Genomic DNA, 18,068 nt, shown 5'->3' on the forward strand with positions numbered 1-18,068 from the left:
TATTTCATACAGGCAACAAGAAGGTTTTATGCTTAGTCACAGATATGGACATACACACTAATGAGTTCTGTGAACTGTCTCAAAAACAAACTGCTATAGATATGGATCTCTCTCTAACAGGCAGAGTGTATTTTTTTTTTAAATAGAAGTGAGTAGATGCTTTTATTTTATATCAGCAGGAGAACTGACCTTGCTCATACCTGGAAGAAGGCAGGCTGTGTAAAACATCCAATATTTAAGATGGCGTAGGCTAGCATAAAAGCAGGCTGGGCCATGCTGGAATAAACTCCAGGAAGAAAAAAAAAAGTTAAAATGAACTTACTTGTCTGCTACTCAGAAATTTCAGAGACAGCTTTATAAAATTCCCTTATACTCTTAAGAGTTTTATAGCAGAGTTCTCATTTGCTCTGTAGTATTTCATACTGAAAAATGTAGTGCAAAGGTAGGTTTTTTTAAAATCAAATTTGGAAGTGATACCATTGCAATTTACATGAGTTCCTGAAATGATTACTCTAAATTATTACTACCTCAGTATCTTGAGTGGGAAGCTAACCTCTTTTAAACTGACATTAAATAAAATGACATAAATCATTGTTTTGAAGTCGTTTTAAAAGCCAAAACACTCCTACAGCCCCCACCTCTACTCTGTTATAAAGGACTGTTGCAAAAAAAAAAAAAAAAAAATCTATTCCAAAATCTTTTCTGTATTTAAACTTATTTACCTAAAGCTGCTAAAGGCTTTGTCTTTTGCTAAGTTTTAAGAGCGGATTAATATTAAGGAGTTCTACAAAAAATTCTTGTTCTTCATGACAAAAAAAAAAACAAAAAAAATTGTTTTCCCCATGAATAGTTTCTCTCTTGCAACAGAACAGAGAAACAAAACTATGTACAGCAGTGGTAGTTCTGAACTCCTAAATAAACTAGGGATGTTTGACTCAAAGGGACATTTTTTTCTGAAAAAACATTTACAACAATAACATCTTCACACCCTCATCAGTGCTGCAAATTAAAATACCTAGACACTCCAGAGGAGAGCTGCAATCTTCCATTTTTTGTCATATAAATGTGTTCTTATGAACTGACTTAAGAGTTGCTTACTGAGTTCTTTTCATGCAAGAAGCATGGAGTATATGAATTACGTATATAATGAATTATTTAGTATTGTAATTTATTTGTATACAATCATGTACTCTGCCTCCAGGTACAGTAAGTTTAATGCTGCATGTGCTCTCCAAACAACAGTCCTATATGATGGGACTACATGAACTGATGAAAATGTGAATGAAAAATACTACTGCCAAGCAAATGGTTTTTGAAAGAAATATATATATATAGCAGTCACAGTAGATAACTGCAACAAGTACTTGGAGTTGGTAGTAGTTTCATTAGTATCTAGCAGATGGATGGCTCTTCTACTGCTTGTGCACCTTCAACAACAGCTTTCACACACTTGGCCATTGTTTGGGATGCTCTACTGATTGAATCTGAAAAGAAAAAATAAAAAAAGCTTGTCAGTGTTAACTGTTTGCTTTCAATATATAAAGCAAATACACTATGCAAGAGATTTAAAACGAGACTTTTGTAAAAATACAGTCCAATAGTCTACACTTCATGCAAATTCCAAATCATTTTATTGGAAAATTTTATTTGAAGAGTCAGCTCTTAAGATTTTGGTGAAAAGCTTTAAATGTCAAGAATCATACTCTAAAGCAAACTCACCTGTCATATAAAAGTCTTTAATTGTGAGCTGGGGTGGAACAAGAGGATCAGCAAGAAGCTGTTGCTTCACCAGCTGTGACAGGAAAAGGGAAAAAATTAAGTCGTCAGCTTTGTGCTAGGAGCTTGTTGCCAAAGCATTTCTTTAGTGAAATATGCATTCACTGCAGTTCAAGGTACACTTACAGCACTATGTATGCAGCAAGTCCATTCCTCACAAAAAACATCAAGCTATGCAGCAGTGCTAAACCATAACTGAGTGCTTTGGTTTTGGTTACCTTGGCCAATTCATTTGCCTGGCTGAAGTAGTTGGCCTCCTCCACATCATCATATCGGACCAAATTAGGAGATACTTCTTCTAAACGCTTCCGTATTTGATCAAGGTTTTCATAAGGCAAGGTCACACCAGCCAGCTAAAATAATTTCACAAAAAAGAAATGCCATCAAGTCTAGAAATTTAATACACAGCATAGTAAGTTACTGTCAATCCATAATGCCTAAATTAAAACTAGAAAGAAATCTACACTCATTAAGTAGTTACAATGTACAAACTGAAGCAAAGTTTTAGCACTCCTCTGAGTTTCATGCATACAGTTAAGGCTTCCTCATGTTAAAAAGTTGCACTGTCCTGTTCACAAAGATGGCAGGGAGAGGAAGAGAGGAGACGGGGAAGATGAGCAGCATTTTTCTCCTTACATATAGGCAATCTCACATCCTCTTTCACTAGCTCATCAAACATTACAAGGTTGATAGAACTAGCAATACATCTCGTTCCCAATGACTGGTAGGCATGTTTTTGACCTCTGATAATATGAGATACTATTCTCAGAGTTCAAGTTTTCTTTCCAAAAACAAAGTATACCTGCCCAGCAGTTTGGGAGAATATAAAGCACTTTACAAAGGCAGAATATGCACACAACACTCCACTCATTGTGCATTCCAGTAGCATCTGGTAGCTCCAACATCGGTGGTACTTTCCAAAAGAAAAACAGTACCATTTGCCCCACAGAATTAAGAGAGGACTCAGTACATAACCTCACTCCCTAAGAACTTAAGCATGCATTTCTCTGCAAATGTACCTCTTATCAGAAACATTTTTCAACGTAAAAGGAACTTAAGCACTCAGAATGCATTTGCTGGAAGCAATTTAGAACCGCACCTCTGAGATGGCTCTAATAATTCTCCAGTCTTCCCTTGCCATCCCAGGAGGTGTTACAGCTGCTCTGGTCTGCTGGGCCCTACCCTCAGTGTTCACATATGTGGCTGTCTTCTCCGTATATGCTGCTCCTGGCAGAATAACATCAGCCATGGGAGCTCCGACATCCCCATGATGCCCTAATGGATGGAAAGAGGAGAATGTTCGCAATCTTGTAAGCCATCAGTACATCAAGCTATTACTACCTTTACTAGCAATCCAGAGCTAGAGGTCTCTAAGCTTTACATATCTAGCGATGCAAAATCTTTTAGGCTGACTGCTCTGAAGTCCTTCTTGCCTGTCATTCTGTGGAAAATAACCAGACTAGAAGCAGTGGTAGAATGGCAGTTCAGCCTCTATAGTCATTCACTTGAGAGCATCTGTGGGGACTTCTGAAACAGAATATTTATTTGATGAATTAAGCTGTTTTGGTATGACAGAACAGCTGAGAACCAATGCAGGTTTTTTTTTTTTTGCCAGGTTTGAGGCTCTGCCCAGCAAACTAAACTGGTTTATATACCTTTATTATTAACAATTCTCATTTTTATCTAAGAAACAGTTAATCAGTATCTCAGTTATTTTGCAGAAATTTGGGGTTTTTTGGCAGAACATAAAGAGTACAATTTATTGAGGGTCATATATTGAGGGTCATATTGAGGGTTAGAATATGACACTTCAGGCTTGCTGTCCGGCTTTTAGTCAGCAACACTTCTTAAATTACATCCCTTAATTACCTTGATAGATGATAAAACAATCCTTTGGCAAATCTTGACGCGTTATACAACCAGAATCTGCTCCCAGGAGAAACAATACTTTGGGCGGATTTTTCCTAATTGCTTCCACTCCTGGTTTGAAACCCAGATCCAAAGCAGCTACCTGGCTTGCAACCCTGTAGGAACAAACATATTAACTGCAGTTCATTTCAGAATTCTTTCCCATTAGAACAGGCCAAACTTCTTTTTTGACTAGATATTTAAGAGGGACACAGGAGCTCTAATGGTTAGGCAGGAAAAATAATGAGTCATAAGGGCAGTGGAGAACTTTGGCAGGGCATTTCAAAAAAAATCAGTTTTTTTTTTTTTTTTTTTTTTTTTTTTACATCTGACAAATGATGCCATTTGAAGGCTTCATTGGGAATCTCCTCCAACTCTTAACAGAAACAGCAAAATCTAGACTTGTTAATTTTACATTTAGTTATCCCTAACACAGGACCCAAAATGTCTGTCATATCAAGAAATCCATTAAAAAAACTGGTTTCTGCTTCTTTAAGCGTTTACATTTCTATTCTCTAAGTTTTAACCTGATAAGGCTCTTGCAATGTATACAAACCTATACAGGTACTTTATGGTAATGTGTAGCCCTAGCATAAGTGAACGGAGAAGAAAAAAAAAAAAAAAGGCTCTCAAAAGAGCTTTAAAACCTACCTGTGAAGGATGTTCATGACTTTCCAGTCAGAACCAACACCACTCTTAGTCCTGGCATTCTGTGCAATGCTGGAAACCGCAGCATGGATTGCGGCTCCATCGCTGCGCTGAAGTGCTGCGCTACCCACCACCACCATGGGCTTTTTGGCCTGGTTGAGGACCTGTGCAAGGTAGAATCAAGAAATGAACTCTAAGGCTCTCAAGATAGTTCTTGATGTGTACAATGTAATAAATCCTTCACTTTCTACATAAGCCTACCAAGCAAAGCTAGAGAGCTGAAGTGGTTGTCAATTCATTTAGAGGTAAAGCTGAGATACTGCCACAAAAGTGGACTAATCTGTCAAGCACACGCTATACTCTTGGTTACCAGTGGCTGGAACAGCCCATGTCACATTCTCAGTTTTACAAACTAGATAGTTTTACATGTGTGAGTCTAAACAATTAACACACAACATTAAACAACAAATTAACACATTAAAGAACTTACACACAACATGTGGTACACACTAATCATTGCCTCATCTCTGCAGTTGATTAAAAGCAAATAACCCCCTAATAGAAGAAGGTTCTTCCCGCCAAATGCCGATTATTTAATGCATCTGAACTATAGTAGCCACATTCTTGAATTGGGCGTACCTTGGAAAATGCATGTTTTCCAGAAGCAATGTCCTGGAGTATCTGTGGTGAGTCTCCCAGATGGTTGTATGTGTAGGTCAAATTCACAGCAGAGCCAACTACAGCCACTTGCAAGTCATTGTGAAGCCAACTGAAACAGTTCATATTAAAAAATGTGGAGTTATAGTCAACTAAAACCACTAACAATTTTAGCAATAACTAGAAATAGGATGCAAATTCTTTCAAAGCAGTTTAAGTGGCATTCTCTGTTTTGGTAACCAATAACTGAGTATTATATTGAGTGCTAAGCAATTTTTTTTTCTCCCAAAGTTCTCCATGTTTATTCTGGGTTTGATGCTACAAACTACCTGACATGAGAACTTCCTAACTCAATTCTCTATTCCCCTTAAACTTTTGCCAATTCAATAGAGGAAAAAAAAGAAAAAAGGAAAGGATGCACTGGATGAGATACTACAATTAAGAACTTTTTCAGAGTTAAGCAGGAAAAAAAAAAAAAAAAAGGTGGGGCAGGGGGCAATACCTACTATTAAGCCTATTCCTTTACTTGATCTAACTTGGGTTATTTCAGAATTGAATTTAGAACAATTTGTAGGAAATGACTTATTTCTTTAACAAATAGAAAGAAAATAACCTGGTTAGGAATTTTGCATTTTTACTGCTTCTCATTGCACAGACATAAATGACACATACCTCTCAAATTCAAATTGAAGATTTTTCCTCTATTTTTTTTTTTTGTGAAGATCCCAGAAGAGTAAGTAGGCAAGGTTGGTGATTTGAATTATTGCTCCTAAGCCGGTATTCTTACCATAATATAAAAAACAGCTCTGTACAACCTGATGATGAATATTATTCTCTAAAGAATACGCTTTAACAAACTTTAAGACAGAAAAATCTGGGGGGGGGGGGGGGGGGGGAAGAGAAGTCTTTGTAATTTCAGAGGAATAAGTGACTGAGTACATGAATTTATGTAAAATGTCACAGTGGGAGCAAACAAAACTTAACTATACAATACATTTCATGGAGAAGAGATCCCCCTATCTATGCATATATCACCATCCCTTTATTAAAAGGTGAACAAAATCTCAGGAGCCTTGTCTGCATGATAATGCTCTCACTGCCTGCGGCTTCGCTTGAAGCATTGTAACACACACAGATGCATATTTTCATGCCTATTCACCAAGGATACAAACCTCTTTCGAATTCTAGCATTAAAAAGTGGTGCCTCAAAACGTGGATTGGTGCCAACTAGAAGCAGGACATCAGCCTCCTCCACTCCAGCAATCTTGGTATTAAGCAGATAGTTGGAACGTAAATCTGTGCTGTAACAAAAAATAAAAGGAGAGAAGAAGTTGAAAATTCAGTAAGGGGGAAGAATGAAGATGTGAAGTAAAGTTTCTAGCCATCCAAAATATTTTTTCCTTCCTAGAAGGAAAGGAGAAGGGAGAGAGTTCCCTGTCCAAATTACTAATCCAAATAATATGAGACACCGTCCCCCCACCTTTCCCACCTTTTATGAATATCAGAGACAAAAGAAATTACAGTGTATTTCCTCTATTTATATATATTCTAAAAGCCTTCATATACATCTATTATCACAGTTTACAAGATTATACTAGTTGTCCAGTAGTTTTCACAACCCTACTCACAATCACATATTTCCTATGAATGACTATAGTAATTCTAATGAAACACATATTTTAACCTTGATGATTTCAGAATCTTGTAAGATGTTTCACACTTTATTAAAAGTTCATTTATTACAGATAATTTCGCCTGAATTCTCACCCAGCGCCAGCAGTAGGGAAGATCTCTTCGGTGCAGAGCATATCAGAATTTACTCTATTCAGCAAGTCCTTCAAGGCTATCAGTGCTTCTGCATCTACCAATCCTCCTACAATTGCTGCTATATCTTTACCTTCTACCGCCTGGAGCTACAAAGAGAAAAAATATGAACACCAGCAAAAGATGTACACAAATTGATCAGTAGGATCTCATTTCTGCAAGACAGCAGCTGCAACATAGCAGAACTGGCAAAGCCCAACTTTTAGTGTATCCAGGTCTCTCCCACTTAAATTTTTGCTCAAACATGCCCAATTTTTATTTGGTGTGGTAAAGATAGGAAGACCAGTTAATGTTTTCCTTTCAGTGAAGCTATTGTGCAGCAGAAAAACTTTCATAATCCAAGTTCAGTTTGCTACCTGAGCTTGTATGTAATTTTTGAGGAAATATAGTAATAGCTTTTCTAATGAACTCTGCTACTCTGCATCGCAGACTAAAAGAGCCTCAATATCCTTAAGGAAAGTTCAGTTACAGTTACTCAATTCTACCTCTTCATACAAAATCTTTAATCAAAACCCAGAATGCTCATGCAGCACTTCATCTGAGTAGCAGAATCAATCACCACACAGAAAGTAATGAGGCAAGCAGAGATACAAGTAATTCAGAATTAACAGCTTTGATGGCAAAAGTGGTGATAGCAGAGTCTAAATAATTTTGAAGTCTTCAGATTAATTCAGAAAAGTGGCTACCTTCTGGATTTTGGAAAAAGTAGCTTTGTTTCCTGTTTATATAAAAAGCAATTTCTCTTGCATTCATCCATTTATTCACTGCCTACATATTCTTGAAATCATCATAAAACAAAGTTCTTCAGTTGGGGGTGGCAGAGGGAGAGGAAGCTTTTCCATAGCTCCTTTTGTATTATTACAATACTAAGCCCAGGTTTACAAATTAATTTTATGCTATTTATATTGAAAATTATCCTTACCACACCAGCAACACGAGCCAAAACATCCTCCCATGAGGCATGAACAAACAGCCCTTTCTCATTTTTGACCATTGGCTGCGTAAGCCTCTGACGCTTCAGACCATCATAGGCAAACCTGAGTGAATGTTAACAGAAACAATTACGTATACTAAATATTTCATAAAACGGGGCTTTTCTAACAGCTTGCAAGCTTAAAGAACAGTGACAATTTCCACTGAAAGCCTAACTTTTCCTTCTCAAAACCAAACAAAAAAGGTAATTTAAGAGTTCCTATAATAAAATATCTATGAAAAGGAGATATTAGCAAAGGTGTTAACTACAATTTTAGCGTTAGAAGTATGTTTTACTAACTACTCTTCACCATTTCTTAACGGTAGAATCCAAAAAGTCGCTAATACTATAAGCACTTCAGATACTGTGGAGTTTATCTAACAGGAGCATGTGCACGAAAAGAAAACACACTGGCAAGGGAGCAACCCACACACACCTTGTTTTGTCAGATATCCATTCCTCATTGATATCCTCATGCAGTCTTGGCAAAATTCTCATCACTTCTCCAGTCCTTGTGCTCACCACAATGTTGCTTCCAACTGCATCAAGAACATCAATGGATTCTACCTTCCTGTTTGGGAGAAAGAAATGCACCATTTGCACAAGTACACAAGTATTACACTGTATAACAAACTTCCAAAAGTTTAGATATACATCAAAGCACTAGTTTACAAGACATTTGAAATATCTTTACCAATTAACCATGTTGCTGAATTTGACTTTCTTCAGACAAACTTTACTTCAGTAACAGAATTTGAATTAGATTCAATCTGTAGAAGGATATATAACAAAATGCAGAAAAAAAAATAAAACAGAAAACTCTTGATATCACCACCTTGCACATGCAAGAAAAATGTATCCCCTTGATATGAGTTGAGACACATACCTTGTCTCCCATGGGCGTGCAGTAAAGGCATACGGCTTGGAGGTAAGAGCCCCAACTGGACAGATGTCAATAATATTCCCTGACAATTCAGACATGAACATTTTTTCGACGTAAGTACCAACTTGCATATCATTTCCTCTTCCAGTTGTTCCCAAGTCATCTACCCCTGCAATTTCACTAGCAAACCTGGTAGATGCAAAGAGAATGAAAAATAAATATGAAGTGTGCAAGAGCGACACAGCATATTTTTCAAGTCTTATCTCATTTTCTTAGGGTAAAATATTGGCATCAGTTCATATACCTGCAAGAGGAGGGCAATTTAGATACATTACCAAGTCCCATCACAAGCAGAAATATCCATCTGCAGAATTTCTTTAAAATGAGACTGCAAAACCTTTCATAGTTTATTAAAAGCAACAGAGACTAGTTCACTGGTCACTGAATTTCAGAAGATGAGTCAAAAATTACCTATAATTTAAAAATGTCTTTCTAGAACTAGACAGTTGCATTGTATTCTTTTCTATTTAGTTGGTGCAGAATCTCAGGACTACATAAGAATATAAAGATGACTACCAGAGGCTGCCAGAAATAAATAAATTTTGGCAATACCATTGAAGTCACTTGATACTTTAAAATCTATTCTGACAATAAAAAGGGGGTCTGGTTCTAGCCTATAAAATTCTGATTTTACTTCCATGTTCTGGCCATCTCTCCCATAGAGGAATTAGCTGCTTGGTGCCTACCAGAAATAAAACTAAATACAGTCAGAAAGAAATGAAAAGTTTACTCCCCCAATGATATTTCTTTCACAAGGAATGAGTAACTAATTGCTATAAACATTCCTGTTTGATACTCTCTCCAATGAAAAATAAAGGACATTACCTGATACATCGAGTGCACTGTATACACCGAGTCATGATTGTTTTGACTAATGGGCCAATGTTCTTGTCCTCAACCGCACGTTTTCCCTCTCTAAATCTACTCCTATCACTGCCAAACATCATTGATTGATCCTAGAATAGATAACAAACAAATAGATATATCCAGGTTGCTTGAAAGCACAGTTTTGCCCAAGACAAGAGCATTACTACATAAAGCTACACAATTTAATTGGGTGCTGCTGTACCTGTAGGTCACATTCTCCACCCTGATCACAAATAGGACAGTCCAATGGGTGATTTGCCAGCAAGAATTCCATCACACCCTCCCTGTTGAGTTCAAGAATTACAGTTAATAGCAACTTTTCACACTTTTAACAAGTAGGCAGGTACAACCAAGCAGCTACAAAAAGCTTAAAAATAATTAACAAAAATAAAGAGTACCTTGCTTTCCTGGATTTCTCAGAATTTGTCAGTATATTCCAACCCTTCATAACTGGCATGGCACAAGCAGCCACTGGCTATAATAATCATAATAAGGAAGAAAAAAATGGCGTATGAACATAACATATCTCTTTTTGGTAAGAACAATCCACGCCCCTCCTCCCAATCCTTACAGAGGTATCTGTTATTAACTAACACCTCGCAGAAATAAGAAGGCATTTGCAAGGAGAGAAGAATAAAGCCTACCCAATATGAAGATATTAGAAGTCATATATATTCATCTAAATAGAAAGGTTAATTTCATCACTGCCTTTAAGAACCAAGTTATGGCTTTGAACATGGAAACTGTTTCAATGAAATAAACCACGCTAGCAAGACAAAATGCATCCCTAACTGCCTTGAGGATGCAATGTCACACTAGGTTTTCAAGCATGTTTAATTCATACCTACAGACACAGGAGTAGTCTAAAAAAATAGAATTGCTGAAGTTGGAAGGAACCTCTGCAGATTCCAACCCTGGTGCCCAAATAGATCTAGAGAGCAGACAACCACTGTGAAAAGGGTATCTCTGTACATAACACAGAGATGAAGCTAGGTGAGGGAAGGGGGAAAATTTGTTCACAGCAGCTGGAATTACAAAGATATATGTGCTGATGACAGTCCAATTATTTATTTACAAAACTTCAACTAAACTCTACACGCAGCAGGAAATTGTAACTCCTGTAATATTGATGTAATACCTTGGGAGCTTTCTCTATTTCCACAAGGCACATCCTACAGTTTCCAGCAACAGAGAGACGATCATGGTAACAAAAACGGGGGATCTGAATTCCAACCTTTTCACAGGCCTAAAAAGAAGAAACAAAGGAAAATTAAATTGGAGCTGGATCCTGCAGCTCCACCCTGTAAATATAATTGAGGCTCAACTCAAAAATTGTGATCTAAGATATGTAAGATGGTGAATTGCAAATATGATGTCTATTCCAAAATGCATACTTGATTGGGAAAATTAAAATCGCCTTCTTCATTTTTTCCTTTCCTCCAAGGAGAGAGAATTATTTTCATTGGGGGGGGTAGGGGGGGGAGGAGTGAAGGAAAAACCTTTAAAGACAGTATAAACAGTTTAATGAAAAGCATGTAAAGGGCATGCTTTAAAAGGTTTAAGGAAGCAATAAGAGGTATAACTTTAGATGATTCAACAACATAGATCGTCCTTATGAGTGCACTGGACTTTTTTGAATACTGGAGCACAGCCATCCTTCACATTCAGCACAACCTCAAAGCCTCTGAAACACTCTTCTATCCCCCTGTCATAGAGAAGCTGTAGTATTGTGCTAGAGAACAAAAGCTGCCACAATAAACGCTATCACTTTGAAAACATGGGCATATGTCAGAAATCAGCAAAGCACACTTGGATTAAGAGAGCCACCAGGACCTAATTAATTAGATCATTGCTATCTATAGCATATGTTTATTTTGAAATACAACCTTGGTTCTCTGTATATGAAGTTACTGATTTGTTTAGGCATTAGGACTCCCTAGGAGGCATCTGCTATATCATATTTTTTAAAGGATATTTTTTATTTACTTGTTGTCTACAGGTGTAAATTTTTGTAGAAATCATTAGAAAAATAAGTCCTTCCTTCCCCTTCACTTAATGGCTGCTGAGAAAAAAAAAAGGTAGACTAGAAAAAGAATGATTTAATATTTTATCTGAAAAGCTGCAATAATGATTGCAGGCTGGGAGAACCAGGTCCCATTGCTTCCTGCACAAAGACAAAAGCATTGCAGGAGCCTCATTCTGAATCATAACCATAAATAACTTGGGAAATATCCTCTGTCTGAGACACCATTCCAATAAATAAGGTGCAAGAATTAACAAGGCTACCAGCTCGGTTTATATCAAGACAAGAATAGACAACTGCTATAATTCTTATAGATTGAGCAGGATCCTTCATAAAGGATATTGTGATCTTTCACAGCTAGAATCGCAAACAGAATTTATGCAAGTCTGTTATGGCACTGCAGAAATTTTTGCAGACTGGATTCAAGTTGTACCGCTACTCCCTCAGTCAGCCACAGCAGATACTGCTCTCAAGCAATGAGCTCCCTAAATTCTGCTATATGAAACTACTTCACAGGCAGTGAAAGCATCCACACAGACCTGCCAGAAAATACTTTTTTTTTTTTTTTGCCTTATGAAACATAGCAGGCTGCAAAGCAAAAAGGAGAGAGGGGGAGCTGAAGGAAAACTGAGCGCACTGTCCATCACACCTGAAGCACGGTGGTTCCCGGGTTCACCAATACAGGGTTACCATCCACAAACACCTCTATCTGGTTGCTGGCTGCTGTGGTAGTTGTGCGCCCTGGGACACGGAGGAAAAAACAAAAAGTTTCAATGATGGCTCAAGTGCAGACAGGCGCACAGCGCTGAGTTAACACCAGGTCTATGCACCCCACAACGCCAGACTGCACATCCCTCACACAAAAGCATGTTGCTTACTAAGCCAGAGATGCACAAACGAGCTCTGTAGCCGCAAGGTGCAGCCAGGTTCTTACCGCACACCCTGGAGGACAGGGCGACGCCGGCCAAGGCCCTGTGCGCGGCGGGCAGTCGCAGCATGGTGCTAACGCCTGGCGGGAGAGAAAGCAGAGACGCAGCTGGGGCGTTTCAAACGCTTCCGAGCGTTCAAACGCGCAGACTGGTAACTTCCGCAACGGTCGGGCAATTGGAAAGGCCTGTAGGAGAGGCGCTCTGCGGCCAGTCAGCTATAGGTTTGCTATGCGTGTGTCGCCTATGTGGCGCCTGCCGCGACAGTGAGACCGGCCCCGGGCCCTCACAACGGCCGCCTCAGCGCGGCCGCCGATTCAACGGGGTCACCTTGGAGGCGCCGCCACCACCGCTCCGGGCCGCAGGGCCCCTCAAGGGCAGCGGTGCCGGTTCCGGCCTTGCCGCCCGCGCCGCGCAGAGCGGCCGGGGCCCTCCCGCCGCAGCGCGCGGCGGCCGCCGTTACCTGCGCGCGCCTGAGGGTGCGGGGGCTTCACCCGCCGCCGCCTCTATGGCGGCGCGCTCGGCTCTTTCCGCCGCCCTCTTCGGCAATCTCCGGAGCCGGCGGCGCCCGCCTCTTCCCAGCGAACTGCCCGCGAGAGGAGGCACCTTCGGGTATTTCCGCCGCGCGGCAGAGAGCTGGCGGAGCTGCTCGGCTGTTTCCGCCGCTGGCCTCGGCCATCTTCGGCAGCTTCCGCTAGTGCGCCCGGACTAATTGGGTGGGAATAGGACACGTTGAAGTAGCTATCGAACTAGCAAGCCTAAAAATGTTCACAGTCCCCATCATGAAGATCCCATCTACTATCCCAATCCTCCTCTTCATGTCTAAAGTCCTGTAACTTTTGCTGTCTGAGCGGAGCGGCTTAAAAACCGCCGGGAACTATTTCGCGGCCGTCGCGGATGCGGCGGACACGCTGCGCGCGGAGGATCACTTCCCGCGGAGGGATACCCTCCCGCTATATAAAGGCGGCACGCGCGGTTAGAGGCCTCTTTCCGCAGCAGAGGGGCTGGCCGGCTGTCGCCATGGGCTTCGGCGACCTTAAGTCCGCCGCTGGCCTCCAGGTGCTCAATGACTTCCTGGCCGATAGGAGCTACATCGAGGGGTGAGCGGTGGCACTGGGGAGCGGGGCTGGCTGGCGCGGTGGGCGTGGGTGGCTGCTGAGGCCAGAGGCGCCGCGCGGCTTCTCGCACTTTCTGCGGCGCCTGTGCCCGGCCCGGCGCGCTTACTCGGGGCCTACCCTGCAGGTACGTGCCCTCGCAGGCCGATATCGCCGTGTTCGAGGCCATCGCCGCCCCCCCGCCCGCAGACCTGTGCCATGCGCTCCGCTGGTACAACCATATCAAGTCCTACGAGAAGCAGAAGGCCAGGTATGGATAGAGGTGGAAACGGAGCATGGGTCCAGGCTTGGTTCTTAAACGTTGTGTTTCTTTTTCCAACTTTCACAACACTGTTTCTTAGTAGTCTCACAGCTGACACGTGGTAGAACTTTTTTGTTGGACTAGGAACAGCCCCGGGAGTGAGCAGGGTAGACCACTTGTATGGCTGCTGCATTCACTTCTCCTTGCCCACTACCTAGGGAAGCTGTTTCTGCCCCTGCTCAGCTGCCTTGACTTGTGCACAGGCTTATAAAAAGGGCTGAGTTTTGCTGCTGCCTTTTTATGTGGGTAATTCTTCTGAGAGCTGGAAATCACCCCTATGAAGGCAGCACCAAAATGGGCAAGGGATTATTGCAGTAGACTTAAAAGATGGACATAAGTGCTTAGGTGGTTAAGGAAAGTGGTTCATTCAGACTTCTAAGCTGAAAACAAAATGAAAATCAATGACTTTAAATGCCAAAACACCTTTAAAGAGAGAGAAGTATGAAAGCAAATGTTATCTTTTTTTCTTTTTTAGTGGTTTTAGTGTTCATGAAAAGTGCTGTTTTGACATCCATGGAGACTGCAGGCCCCTCTTAAAAGGTACAGCATAGGTAGTGTCAGTATTGCTGCACTGCCTCCTCTATGTGCCTCAGTCCTGTTTTGGAGGGAACTCTCGTAAAATTCAGTGACTTAGTCACCTGTCTGTTACTGAAGCTCTTGTATCTTAAATGGGACTGAGATTTTAAAGCTTCTTCACAAATTCACTCTGTGGAAAGTACTACTAGTTACTATAAACTAAAAGTAGTTTTATTATTCTTGTAAGAGGAGTTCATGGTCACAATAGAACTACAATAAACTTAGAGGGGAAGAGTATTTCAGGCCAAATATTTTTAGGAAAATGTGAATGGGAAGCTGATAACTATGCCTACACAGGGTATTTTGCAGATGAGCAATTCCACTCAGGTTCTTTCCTTACACTTCTGTGGCATAGTGGTATAAGCCAGGGTCATTGCTGCTTTGAGGAGTAGTAGCCTTTGCATAGAGGACTTGCAGTTTTCTAGGTATCATGTAGGAGTGCTTAGCAGTAGTTGTTAGAGAGCTTCTCTTTTCAAGTGGCAGAATGGGGAGGGGGTTCTTATTACAAAAGTCTTTCCTGTAACTGTACTGTAAGTTCACTGAGAAATTGTCAGCATCTGAAATGATTTGAGTGTGTCCCTAATATCTGTTGATTTTTAGCTTGCCAGGTGTAAAGAAGGCCCTGGGAAAATATGGTCCTGCTGATGTGGAAGACACAACAGGGGCAGCCACAGACAGCAAAGATGATGATGATATTGACCTCTTTGGATCTGATGATGAGGAGGTAACTGATGCCTTGGCGGGGGGGGGTTGTTTCTTCGGAGATACTTCTTTGTATTCTAATTTTTGAAATAAAACTTGGGAAGGTAAAAGGATGGAATAGGAAGGAATATGTTGCAATGAAATACTGTCTTTGACTGGTTGCATGATGAATAAAACAAAAAATCACCATCTTTCGGCTGACAGCTGTGATGATTTGTTTTTGCCTGACTAGATGCCAGTCAGTTTTACAGTGCTTTAAAGATGTGAGTGTTTGGTGCTTTCCTTTGACTTTGGCTTTTTCTTTCAGGAAAGTGAGGAAGCAAAGAAGTTAAGGGAAGAGCGCCTGGCCCAGTATGAGTCTAAGAAGTCCAAAAGTATGTCTGCTAAGAACTTTTTGTTACCGTGTGCTTGAACAGGATGGCTAGAAAACAGATTTGTTATCTGTAATAGATAAACTTTACTTGACTGGAATTAACAGAAGTAATTAATTTGCTGCACAAAGAGGCCAAATCTTGCCTATGAAGAGATGGTCCCAGGTTTTTCTTTGAACAAAATGCATGTAAAGCTGGCATAAAATGCACCAGTGCCAGAAACTTTGCTTGCAAGAAGGCTGGTCCAAGTTGAGAATGAAAGCAGTCTCCACAGCTACTGGTCTGGAACTGTTCAGAACTGTAGCAGTTGCAGGATTCCTTCTGTGGAAGATAAACTGTTACATAGTACTAAACTCCTCAGATCATCTGTCTTTTGGGGAGGCCTTTCTGTGTAACTAACAGTGTGAGCTTCTTCCAGTATGCTTTCTTGTGAATAGTTTCTAGGATCATGAGTATTTAAGTATCTTAAAACTTTAAGAATATTTAAGCTTAGGTAATACTTATATATACACTTACACTTTAAAGATATTTAAAAGTATATTAAGAGTTGGTTTTAATTCCTGACAACTTATAGTGGTTTTCTTCCCTTTTCATTTCCCTTAGAACCAGCTGTTATTGCAAAGTCATCAATCTTGCTTGATGTGAAGCCTTGGGATGATGAGACAGACATGGCCAAGCTAGAGGAGTGTGTTCGGAGCATTCAAGTAGATGGCTTGGTCTGGGGATCATGTAAGTAGGAGAAAACTTCAAAGCAGGGAGAGGGATGTATGTAGCATAGTTTCGAAAATGGTATTAGCAGCTATCTTAAGATTCAAAGAAGGATAATTATTTAATCTGTGCACTTTTAAACAGATTTCACAAACCAGGGTGTATTAAATGTTTTCTTTCTTTTTTTCTTTTTTGACAGCCAAGCTAGTACCAGTTGGCTATGGTATCAAAAAGCTTCAGATTCAATGTGTTGTTGAAGATGACAAAGTCGGAACAGATATGCTGGAAGAAAGAATAACAGCTTTTGAAGATTATGTACAATCAATGGATGTAGCTGCTTTCAATAAAATTTAAATCTTGGTATATCTAGAATAAATGTAATGGCAAAAATAGAGCAGTGTCTCTGGTTAATGCAACATTAGATTGATCTCTTTACCCATCAATCAATTTTGACATTAATAGAACAGATTAATCATGAGTTTCAGGGCTGCTCCATTACCCCGTCACCTGTTGTAGTACCAAATGTGTGATCACAGAAACCAGAAAAAGCTTGTGTACTTACCACTAGTAGCTTTTTAAAAATCTGAAATGCCCTTTGCTGGGCATCCCCATCCATGGGGATGTTGTCCTTAGGATATTCTTTACAATTTGAAAGAGGGGTGGTTTTAAAGGAAAAAGTACAGGGCAAGTGCAAGTTAACTTGTAGTTGCCATATAGGAGTGTTAATACCTCTTGCTTAAGGATGGTGACCAAATGTTTACTGTGACACTTGTTGAAAGATGGATTTTTTTTTTCTTCATCTTTACTGAATATGAAGAAATCCAAAGGCAATGGTGGGGGGCTGTAGGGTGCTAGAGAAATGAGCCTTCAACTTTGCACCCTGCCTGGCCCAAGGCTGCTGTGGGAACCTTGCATGGTCTGTTTACCTTTTGAGTTCCTTTTTCTGAGGTGTTAAATTTTGCACTGGAATTGTAGAGATAACTGAGCCTTTCTCTCAGGGCTTCCTCAGTGCCACATGTTCTGATATTGGGATAATGGTTATTAATGGTTATTAAAATCCTTTTCAGTGCAGTTTAGCATAAAGAAGAGCTTTTGTGACAAATCTCAAAGCCCGGGGAAGCACTGGTTATCCTGACTTGTCCTAGTTAGAAGATGCTTTTAACTTAAAAGACGACTAGGGGGCAGTCTGTGCCTTCCACAAGGCAGCTTTTTAGGAGCTAATTGTTAGCCCCCTGTGAGGTTTAACTGGCTGGGGTGATGATGTGCTAAAGTAAAGGAAGATCTGGTACAGACTGAGAGTTTTATATTTGAAGGTGAAGTATGCTCTGGTATAAAATTAAAATGCAAAGATAAGGGTGTGCACAATAGTTACACTAGCTCCGCTCATGTAAAGACCTGCTTATTTGGGTGCGGATTGGTTTCAGATTCGATTTTGACCTTTTAAGGACCAAAGAAACCCCCTCTAGAACTATCTTCCAAAAATTAACACTGAATAACCCCCAGGAGCAATGTAGAGCTTCCAAACAAATTCACGGAAGGAGAATTGTCACATGGAGCTACAGAACTGCTGTGATGGACAGGGCAGCTTGTGCAGTGCCAGGTCGACCACTGTCACGGAGGTGCTCAGAGCTGCATAGCTGCTCTCCAGCCTAACTCCCTGCTCTGGGCTTTGCTCAGCAGCTGCGTGTGCTTTCTGGTACAGCAGGTCCTGTTTCTCTTTGTCTAAAGGTCTGCCAGCTTTAGGTTACGT

At 40.5% G+C, this 18,068-nt stretch overlaps 2 protein-coding genes and 2 non-coding genes across 4 annotated transcripts; 3 read left to right on the forward strand and 1 right to left on the reverse strand.

Moving 5' to 3' along the window:
* Positions 1 to 1,149: 1,149 nt before the first annotated feature.
* NDUFS1 (NADH:ubiquinone oxidoreductase core subunit S1) lies at positions 1,150 to 12,667 on the reverse strand. Its single transcript, XM_088523728.1, has 18 exons — positions 12,554 to 12,667; positions 12,269 to 12,360; positions 10,735 to 10,842; positions 9,995 to 10,071; positions 9,799 to 9,880; positions 9,555 to 9,685; positions 8,673 to 8,858; positions 8,223 to 8,357; positions 7,736 to 7,850; positions 6,757 to 6,902; positions 6,162 to 6,290; positions 4,972 to 5,101; positions 4,336 to 4,496; positions 3,646 to 3,800; positions 2,876 to 3,051; positions 1,995 to 2,129; positions 1,720 to 1,792; positions 1,150 to 1,484 (listed from the first exon to the last, which is right to left on the reverse strand). Exons 1-18 carry the CDS (start codon positions 12,615 to 12,617, stop codon positions 1,393 to 1,395), a joined length of 2,187 nt encoding a protein of 728 aa, XP_088379854.1. The 5' UTR covers positions 12,618 to 12,667; the 3' UTR covers positions 1,150 to 1,392.
* Positions 12,668 to 13,554: 887 nt separating this feature from the next.
* On the forward strand, positions 13,555 to 16,710 carry EEF1B2 (eukaryotic translation elongation factor 1 beta 2). Its single transcript, XM_010212275.2, has 6 exons — positions 13,555 to 13,645; positions 13,788 to 13,910; positions 15,138 to 15,261; positions 15,547 to 15,613; positions 16,214 to 16,339; positions 16,518 to 16,710. The coding sequence occupies exons 1-6, from the start codon at positions 13,566 to 13,568 to the stop codon at positions 16,670 to 16,672; spliced, it is 675 nt and encodes a 224-aa protein (XP_010210577.1). The 5' UTR covers positions 13,555 to 13,565; the 3' UTR covers positions 16,673 to 16,710.
* Positions 15,395 to 15,474, forward strand: LOC148594808 (small nucleolar RNA SNORD51). The gene has a single exon (XR_015913312.1). It is a non-coding gene; the product is annotated as a small nucleolar RNA SNORD51 (small nucleolar RNA).
* On the forward strand, positions 15,877 to 16,014 carry LOC148594809 (small nucleolar RNA SNORA41). Its single transcript, XR_015913313.1, has one exon. It is a non-coding gene; the product is annotated as a small nucleolar RNA SNORA41 (small nucleolar RNA).
* Positions 16,711 to 18,068: the final 1,358 nt, after the last annotated feature.

Source organism: Tinamus guttatus, unplaced genomic scaffold (assembly GCF_059628265.1).
Source record: "Tinamus guttatus ecotype Peru unplaced genomic scaffold, ASM5962826v1 Tinamus_guttatus_pri_ptg000197l, whole genome shotgun sequence".
Lineage (NCBI taxonomy): Eukaryota > Metazoa > Chordata > Aves > Tinamiformes > Tinamidae > Tinamus > Tinamus guttatus.

What these genes read in the sequence shown, in the direction of transcription:
- EEF1B2 (XM_010212275.2), top strand. Translation starts at nt 13,566, where the DNA reads ATGGGCTTCGGCGACCTTAAGTCCGCCGCTGGCCTCCAGGTGCTCAAT. An exon ending in TACGAGAAGCAGAAGGCCAG is followed by an intron (nt 13,911 to 15,137) that starts GTATGGATAGAG and finishes GTTGATTTTTAG; the next exon opens with CTTGCCAGGTGTAAAGAAGG. An exon ending in TGGCTTGGTCTGGGGATCAT is followed by an intron (nt 16,340 to 16,517) that starts GTAAGTAGGAGA and finishes CTTTTTTGACAG; the next exon opens with CCAAGCTAGTACCAGTTGGC.
- NDUFS1 (XM_088523728.1), bottom strand. Translation starts at nt 12,617, where the DNA reads ATGCTGCGACTGCCCGCCGCGCACAGGGCCTTGGCCGGCGTCGCCCTG. An exon ending in TTATTAGAGCCATCTCAGAG is followed by an intron (nt 2,130 to 2,875) that starts GTGCGGTTCTAA and finishes AAATTATTTTAG; the next exon opens with CTGGCTGGTGTGACCTTGCC. An exon ending in TAAAGACTTTTATATGACAG is followed by an intron (nt 1,485 to 1,719) that starts GTGAGTTTGCTT and finishes TTTTCTTTTCAG; the next exon opens with ATTCAATCAGTAGAGCATCC.